The sequence below is a fragment of the Branchiostoma belcheri genome, unplaced genomic scaffold (assembly GCF_001625305.1).
Source record: "Branchiostoma belcheri isolate BF01 breed outbred unplaced genomic scaffold, Haploidv18h27 scaffold3, whole genome shotgun sequence".
Classification (NCBI taxonomy): Eukaryota; Metazoa; Chordata; class Leptocardii; order Amphioxiformes; family Branchiostomatidae; genus Branchiostoma; species Branchiostoma belcheri.
In genome coordinates this window covers 4,158,365-4,167,960 of record NW_017803909.1, presented here as the reverse complement: position 1 = coordinate 4,167,960, position 9,596 = coordinate 4,158,365, and the positions used below count along the sequence as shown (strand labels likewise).

The 9,596-nt window shown below is 43.7% G+C and overlaps 1 protein-coding gene across 1 annotated transcript; it reads right to left on the bottom strand.

Annotated features, from left to right (window-relative positions):
* Window positions 1–18: 18 nt before the first annotated feature.
* Window positions 19–871, bottom strand: LOC109473369 (leucine-rich repeat extensin-like protein 1). Its single transcript, XM_019773231.1, has one exon. It carries the CDS (start codon window positions 862–864, stop codon window positions 19–21), a length of 846 nt encoding a protein of 281 aa, XP_019628790.1. The 5' UTR covers window positions 865–871.
* Window positions 872–9,596: the final 8,725 nt, after the last annotated feature.

Below are 9,596 nucleotides of genomic sequence, written 5' to 3'. Positions count from 1 at the left end.
ACACCTTGGATGGCAGCTTCACTTGTATGTGCGATGAGCCCGCCGGACCAGATGTTTGAGTTCTGAGGCAAAGACGATGAGTGACTCACCTGGCTGGCGTTTCCTTTGAGCCAGTGATTGTTGGAAACTGAAAATGTACTTGTCCTGGGAAAACGCATGCGACAATGCCTGGCAGAGGTGTCTGGTAGTCGTGTTTGTTTCCTGGGGGAGGCTCTGGAAGTAGGTGAGAGCGGGTCCATCCAAGAAAGTCGGTAGAGCCCGGGTTCGAACGGTCGCATCATACAGGTGAGCATCGGCATATACCTCGAATTTGGTCAGCCAAACTGGGAAGTCCTCGTCGCCATTGCCAAGGAAGGCGGCTGGGAGGGGCGTTTTGAGGTGTGGTGGAGACGAGGGACTAGGCACAGCAGGTGGTTGGTACCAGGTGACAGGCAAGCCTGCAGCTGGATCGGTAGGTGCATAGTACCGGTAGCTTGGAGGCTGGCCAGGTAGAGTGGGCCGAGTGGTCTGGGGGGGCTGAGGGTGCCTGGGTGGGTGGGTGGTAGACCCATACCGGAGTGCCGGCCTGGGAGGGTGAGTGTTAGCCCCAGGCTGGAGTGAAGGGCGGGCTGTGGCCTGAGATGTGTATACGGTAGTTGTAACAGCTGTACCAGGAGGTGGTGGTTGACGGTCGATTTGCGATACCGGCCTGGGAGGGTGAGTGTTAGCCCCAGGCTGGAGTGAAGGGTGGGCTGTGGCCTGAGATGTGTATATGGTAGGTGTAACAGACGTACCGGGAGGTGGTGGTTGCGACGGTACAGCTGGAGGGAATGAAGCTGGACTGGGAAACCTCGGTGGGAGACCCGTCTGTGTGGGCGACGCCATTACGTTCGAGGGGTGCGAGCCACAGGGGTTGTAGTTAAATGAAATGTCCTCGTCGATAACGACAACAGAATCACTAGCGGTAGCCATATAGTGACGGGCAGTTCCAAATTCTCAACAGTTCAGTGCGAGCCTAAAGCCTACCTTGACAGAAAAGATAGCGGAGCGGTCCGGGAAGTTGAAGGTAGATGCACATGGGCCAGAGGGGGAGGGGGGCGAGTACCGCCGGGGCGGCGAACGCAGCGATCCACCGGTTGTTGACGAATAAAGTCCGGTGGTTAGGGACGGCGAAGAGTCCGAACACCGCTGCCACCAGTGTAACGATCCAATCCCAGGGTTTATGGAATGAGCAGAAGAGACGAGTGGAGTACTGTGGATCTGTATGTATTCTTCAGAACATGTGGGTAACTCTAACTCAACTGGATATAACTGGTTCCTAGTGGACTTGCCTACTCGCCACCGGGGGTGGCAGGTTATACCATTCCCATAGGGGGGACTCTATGGTTCAGCATATTAGATCCTTACACTACCATAGATTTTGTAAAATCTGCAATAACCAAATTTTTTTGACGTATGATAGCAAGTCTGTATGTGTAGCTTTCTTGGTGTAAACACGCTTATGTCATTAACAACGTGAAAATGACTTATTTTTGGACTTTTCAGTTACTTTCCGACCAAAAATGGTTAACTTAAGAACCCTATAAGTCATACCATCTATATAAGTCATAAGAGAACACCTGTGGTGTTTCTGCCAATGTAGCAATTTTCGAGCGCGTTCGCCAATGGTATTCTTTCAACAGTTTTACAAAATGAGCTAACATCAGGAATGGACGAAAGTAATCGATGAAAACAAACGCGCAATTCAAGGAGAAAGGAAACAAGAAGCCATAGGCGACAATTCTCCGTGAAGTTTTATATATTTCAACAAAATCCCAAGCGTCAACGCCAGACCTACTGTGCAGACATTATAATTAGGCAACGGTTAATACCACGCTCGTCCCCAGCGCCCGTGGAGAAGCCATAGGTTATAGATCGTGGCTTAGCCCAGGCTATGGAAAATAAACTTTCTTTAATGCAAATCTGTCGTTTTTGTTTTCTTTGCGCTATCTAAAGGGTTAGGATAACCTACTCTACTCTGGCGGTATTGTCGTGCGCGCTCGCTAGTACGTAACGTTACACGGCGGCCATCTGAATACATGTACACAGCATTCTTTCTACTATCGGGACCTAAAACAAGACGCAAGATTCCTATTTTGGGGTATAAAATGCTGTCACAATGGTAATATATACCAAATGAAACGGACCTTTACAAAGTACCTCATTTGGTGACGCTATGAGGGTGTACCGTTATCCCTCTACATTTGCCCAGAAGGGAGTTAGTCGCGGAAGGAACTTAGCCACGGAGGGAGTTTTGGCATTCTCCGCCCGCGCCACAAACTCTCGTCCCCAGGACAGTTCACTCTGCTACCCAGCATGCTTTGCGCAAAATGCGTTCTCGGCCCCAGGACACAAATACACGCTAATGCTTCCGCACTGTGTTGCTCTGGGGACCCCGCCGCGCGCCCAGATGTGGATTTAATTATAGCGCGCTAGCGGACGCTGCGGAGGAGCGTGGGTTAATACAATGAGGGCGCGTCACAAGCATAAAACATACAAAGAGCTAAATCCATTACTGCTCCCAGGGCGTGTAAAGATACTGTGCTTCAAGTTCTAACTTCATTTTAATTACACACACACAATCATTGCATTCACATAAAGATCGGACTATCATGGTCGTGTCTAGTAACAAAGACAGCCCCACCGTCTTACGGTGCCTGTACCTAATTAAGCGCGCCTGGAACAAGCCAAATTCCAGCAACAGTGGCGGTAAGCACCGCGAGTGTTACTACCGCCGGCCAGATAACCAGGATATCTGCTTACAGTACCTCTGCTACCAGACAACTGCCTAAACCTACGGTCTATTCCACAGGATTGTAAAAGTAGGGATGTTTCGAAAATAACCATTTACTCCAATATCAAAACAGCTACGGTAAAAATAAAAAGACGTGCATCATCCCGGACATAATGCAACACCACATGCGAAATTACACAGATATGCGACGTACGGCAGAATGCGTTTTGGCTGCGAACATCTTCCAAAAAACTTGGCATCTCTTAACCATGGGCAAAAACATCTGGAACCACTTATAAAAACCACCCCGTATCTGCATGAACTTTTACCTCCCCCCCCGCTATTCCAAACAACGCGTTTTTCTGGACCGTTCCAATTCGCCTCGTAATTGTAGGGGTGCGTCTGCGATATTACATTGACCGCGAAAGCAGCAACGGCAAAAATACACATTCGTGCATCAACACGGGCATGCCCGCAGACGGCGTATAAAATTGCGTGCCGATTACACGAAGAGAACCCAGTGTTTTGACTGCGAACATGAAAAATCAGCCGATTACAACACTCCGTCCGGAGGTCCTGACCTCCTTCACGGAGTAAAAATCCTACCTCTTTAGGTTTGCTGGTGCTTCGGGACCTGAAAGAAACTATTCAAGTTAGATGTGCGCCTTTATTTGCTGTTGACAATTGATTTGTTGTTCGTTTTTGTGGAGAGAAATCCTGTGTGTGACCCTCTCCTCGCGCGGTCAGCCTTCGAATGATAGGCTTAGAATTCAAACATAAACAAAATTGCTGCTTAGCAACTGCTTGTTGACGCACATTCGAACCTGTAAACAACCCTGTTGCTTAGCAATTGTTTGTTGTCACGGATTCAAATTTAACGGTCTTCGATCGCAGTGTACGGGGACAATCAGACACAACCGATGAAAACAAACGCGCAAAACATGGAAAAAAAAAGATAGACAATCCTACCTATTTTAGGCCTACAGGTTCCCAAGGTGGTGAAAGAAACTATTTGTGTTAAGATGTGTGCCTTTATTTGCAATTGAAAAGTGTTTGTTCATTTTCTTCAGACCGTCCCTGTTGTGTGGGCGCCTTTCGTGTGAACGAAAGTAATCGATGAAAACAAACGCTCAATTCACGAAGAAAGAAAGAAAATCTTTAGGCTTGCTGGTGCTTCAGGACCTGAAAGAAACTATTTATGTTAATGTGTGCCTTTATTTGCTGGTGAAAATTGTTTTGTTGTTCGTTTTCTTGCGAGAAATCCTGTTGTGTGACCGCCTCCTAACACGGCAAGTCTTCGAATGATACCGAATTCGAACATGTAAACAACTTTGCTGCTTAGCAACCACTTGTTGTCGTACATTCGAACCTGTAAACAACCCAGTTGCTTAGCAATTGTTTGTTGTCGCGCATTCAAATTTAACGGTCTTCGCGGAGAGAATCAGACACGACCGATGAAAACAAACGCGCAAAACATGAGGAAAGGAAGGAAAATCCTACCTCTTGACAGGTGCCCAGGTCCAGAAAAATGATATATCTTAAATTTTTACCTTTATCTTGTTGTGTGACCGCCTCCTGGCACGGTCATTCCTCGGATGGCGCCGAATTTGAACCCGTAAACAACCTTGCTGCTTACCAACCGCTTGTTGTCGCGCATTCAAATTTTACGGTCTTTTAACGCAGTAACGTTACATTTAACATAAATCGTTTCTTTCAGGACCTTCGGAACCTGTAGGCCTAAAAAGAGGTAGGATTTTCTTTCCTTTACTCGTGTTTTACGCGCTTGTTTTCATCGCTCGATCGAGATCGGTTTTGTTCTCTGTGTGTACTGAGATAGTCTAGAAGACCGTTAAATTATCCATAGTAAATAAAGCCACACATTTAAAACATAAATCATTTATTTCATGTCCTTAGACAGCTTTAGGCCAAAATATCTAGGGTTTTCTTTACTTTTCTCATGTTTTGCGGCCTTATTTTCATCGTTTTAAATGTTAACAGTTGAAGTTTGGTTATGTAACGAAGTTACAGCTGACAATCCAGTTATCAGGAATATCTAAAATATTTGTATCACATGGGCCTACCTTTTAATCGTTCTTCTACTTGTAATTTTTAACTGTTGTGGTGTGGTTGTAGTTGTGTAATTATAGTGGTCTATGTAGTCTTTCTAATGATACTGTATTTTAACTTCCTAATGACTTTGTATTTTAACCTCCTAATGACTCTGATAAACTCTTGATTTTAAAATAATAAAATGTACATTGAATCGCAATTCAGTAACTTTTATTAAGTTTACTGCCATTGATCAATAAATAATTCTTGAGTCTTGGTTGGTTTCGTTATTGATGTGTGATGTTACTGCGTTAAAAGACCGTAAAATTTGAATGCGCGACAACAAGCGGTTGGTAAGCAGCAAGGTTGTTTACGGGTTCAAATTCGGCGCCATCCGAGCCATGACCGTGCCAGGGGCGGTCACACAACAAGATAAAGGTAAAAATTTAAGATATATCATTTTTCTGGACCTGGGCACCTGTCAAGAGGTAGGGTTTTCCTTCCTTTCCTTATGTTTTGCGCGTTTGTTTTCATCGGTCGTGTTTGATTCTCTCCTATACTGCGATAGAAGACCGTTAAATTTGAATGCGCGACAACAAACAATTGCTAAGCAACTGGGTTGTTTACAGGTTCGAATGTACGACAACAAGTGGTTGCTAAGCAGCAAAGTTGTTTACATGTTCGAATTCGGTATCATTCGAAGACTTGCCGTGTTAGGAGGCGGTCACAAAACAGGATTTCTCGCAAGAAAACGAGCAACAAAACAATTTTCACCAGCAAATAAAGGCACACATTAACATAAATAGTTTCTTTCAGGTCCTGAAGCACCAGCAAGCTTAAAGAGGTAGGATTTTCTTTCTTTCTTCGTGAATCGAGCGTTTGTTTTCATCGATTACTTTCGTTCACACGAAAGGCGCCCACACAACAGGAACGGTCTGAAGAAAATGAACAAACACATTTTAACACAAATAGTTCCTTTCACCACCTTGGAAACCTGTAGGCCTAAAATAGGTAGGATCGTCTTTCTTTTTTTCATGTTTTGCGCGTTTGTTTTCATCGGTCGTGTCTGATTGTCCCCGTACACTGCGCTCGAAGACCGTTAAATTTGAATCCGTGACAACGAACAATTGCTAAGCAACAGGGTTGTTTACAGGTGCGGCAACAAGCAGTTGCTAAGCAGCAATTTTGTTTATGTTCGAATTCAGTATCATTTGCTGACCGCGCCAGGAGACGGTCACACCACAGGCGCTAGGCCACCGAGTTTTTGTTGAGATCTAACAATACATGTAACGTTACATTGTTTTGTAAACCATTAAATAAAATCCTTATTATTGTTTCGCGCATGTTAGAACATACACTGTGTCTACTCATTCAGCCCGTTGCCATCACATGTACAATACAGTGGTCCGTTGAAATATTCCCAAAAATCATACAGTCACATAACACATAACACCGTGAACACGGCCCGTTGAAAGGTTCCCTAGAATCATACGTACACTGAACACGGTCACAAACTGATGAGGATTCCAAAGAACCATACGAACAGATACCGAAGTCTCCCGAAGATTGCCGAGAGCCGAACAGCGACTTCCGAACGCTTCATCTTGGTTAGGTACTTAGTACTAGTATACACTAGGTGCGAAATGCCATTTCAAAAGACCCTATTTTCTGCGAAATGCCATAAGGAAAATAAAAGTCTTGATACTATCTATAATCAAGGGGTAACTAAGTAGCCATGTAAACTTTTTGGGGGTATGATACCATATTTTAAAGAAGATATGAAGCATTTTGTAAAGTCCAATTTCCGGCGAACTGCGTTACCAGGTCGCTGCTGTACAGGTCAATGACATCATCGCTAGCCAATCAGACGCACGATAGGCCCACATTTCCCGCGCGGTTCTAAAATGTAAACGCACACAACTGGCTACATCACCCGACAAGAGTCTTGACATGCTATGTGTAAATGTACTCTAAACACGTCCACAAACCCCACCGACATGTTTTCAGTTCTACATATGTTTCCCAGGCATGAGATTTGGAAAGTGTAGTTGTGCCCAATATCTCTAAAATGTACTATATCGTTGTTTTCTGAGTCTGGGGAGGCAGGGACTTCACACCGAACGTGATTCTAAGTCACATTTTTGCTGCCACCCCAGTTGGTAACGCAGTTCACGGGTAGGTGTTTCCTACCCTGTCATCTTTTTGAAGTTATCACCGCTAGCGCTAGCCCCGGCTTGGGGTTCTATCGAGTCGAGCAGCGGTTTTGCGAACGCATTCGAGTTTGCAAAACCTGTTCTATTCCCGTCGGCCTTTGCGCTACCCTGAACGCCAATGTAACAGCTGAGTAATGAGTGTGCTTTTTATTGTATGATTCAGCGGACCAAGTACCCAGCAGTATGTATTATATATGTATGGTTCATTGTACAGAGAATTCTAGGGAAATTTTTCAACGGACCGTGTTCACGGTGTTATGCGATGAGTGTATGATTCTCGGGAATCTTTCGACGGACAGTGTTCACGGTGTTATGTGTTGAGTTCATGACTCTTCGGATCCTTTCAACGGACCGTGTTCATAGTGTTTGTGTTCAGTGTATGATTATCGGGAATCTTGTACGGAGTGCACAGTATACGAGTGTTCATAAAACAAAGCAACAGCGATCTCAACAAAAACTCGGTGGCCTATCGCCCATGGTCACACATGCAACAAGATTTCTCTCCACAAAAACGAACAACAAATCAATTTTCAACAGCAAATAAAGGCGCACATCTAACTTGAATAGTTTCTTTCGGGTCCCGAAGCACCAGCAAGCCTAAAGAGGTAGGATTCTTCCTTTCTCCATGAATGGACCTATACCATTATTACGTCACAGTTTGTTTACCGCAATGAATGCCGGTCAATCGACGTTCATATTGTACAGGGGTGCGTAGCGCGGTGTATGTTTGTGTAGCGTTAGCCTAATATAAGGCGTTTAATACAGTACTACTTTCGTCTAATGTCACAACTAAATCACCCATGCGGCATGTAATGCTGTGTCAACACAACTAGACGCAGCAAAAATCAGACATACCTTACTTTGAAAACTTTGAAATGATCTTTATTCTTTAACTGACCGTTCTAGAATGTTCTTTAGAACAGGTAAACAAACTGTGACGTAATAATGGTATAGGTCCATTGCGCGTTTGTTTTCATCGATTACTTTCGTCCATTCCTGGTATGGTGTTAGCTGGTGTTAGCTATCTTTTTGTAATGAAAATTGTTGAAAGAATACCATTGGCGAACGCGCTCGAAAATTGCTACATTGGCAGAAACACCACAGGTGTTCGCTTATGACTTATATAAATGGTATGACTTATAGGGTTCTTAAATTAACCATTTTTGGTCGGAAAGTAACTGAAAAGTCCAAAAACAAGTCATTTTCACGTTGTTAATGGCATAAGCATTAACAACGTCCTATGGGTAGATGTCCAGGGCACGCCCATACCAAATCACATGTCAATCATTGGGTTTAATGTACAAAAAACGGTCTCGGCCCATGTGTGGATGGCGTTAAGCACCAAGGACAGGCATTGAAGTAACTGGCTAGCTGTTACATTTTTGACATGTCCTTGTATTCCCCTTCCATGAGAGTGTGACATCAATATTCTACCGAGTTGCACATCACAGTTTCTTTTTGAACATGACAAAAAGGAAGGAAAAATACAAAATGTTTGCTTCCACCGAGAAATAATTGCATTATCTTTATTCAAATTATTGGCTGAGGACTAACAGGTGGGATCTACCCATGAGTCCCTGCGACCTCACAAGTTCCAAGATGGCGGCTGAACATGGAGCGGGAGAAATTGCTGCTAAGAATTCGTCCCTGGAAGACGACAAACGTCTGTTTTAGGTGGTGAGTAGTGAGTAACTTTGTTCTCTGTCTCCTTGTGACCACTTTTGAGAATTCTTGTATGGAAAGACGCCGTAAGACCACAGAAATATGGCCGAGTTTTTGAGCATGTGGTGTGGCATACACGAGGGCGCATAAATTATGGTAATAATACTAATAGAGTTTGACCATTTTACATGATCTGACAATTTTGATTGGTGTACGTATTTATGACTTACTGATGATTGCAAGATGGATTTACTTGGTTGTATTTCAGTGTTCAGAATTTTTTTGTTGCTTATAATGTATGTATTTTCAAGATTTTTAGCCTCCTAGATTTTACACTTGCCTTTTAGTAAAAGTTTTACAAGAATTCAGAAATTATCTTGTCAAACTTTGTTTTCCTATGATGTTCTTGATAGTTGTTGAACTTGTGTTTGAAATGAATGTGAAATGTGTTGTCGGTTACGGGTTGTTGGTTTTGAACTGTAGACTAGTGTGGTAGGTTGTACTCCATGTTAGCTGGCAATGTTCTGTCAAAATTTGTCATATGGATTGTTTTGATGTGAAATGTTATGTGAGGTGTATTTTTATGTGATTGTTGTCTGGTCATGATATTCTTTAACAAATGTAGAATGTGTGATGTATCTTGTTTAATGACGTGCATGTTCTATGACTTGTAAGTTTGGCCCATGATTTTTCTGAATGTGTATTTCTTTTCCACCCTACATGTAGGTTTGGGAATCTGATGCTGTATACTACTTCCATGTGGGACTTGACCATGTTCCTGTGTGTGCTGTGGGACCTGTCAGCTATCCTGTGTTCCTGTTCTTGGGGGACCTGTGTATCTGTTTGTATTCTTGGAGGATCTGCCTGTATTTCTGAAGGACCAAGTGTTATCAGCAAGAGACAAGAGAACATCGGACTTG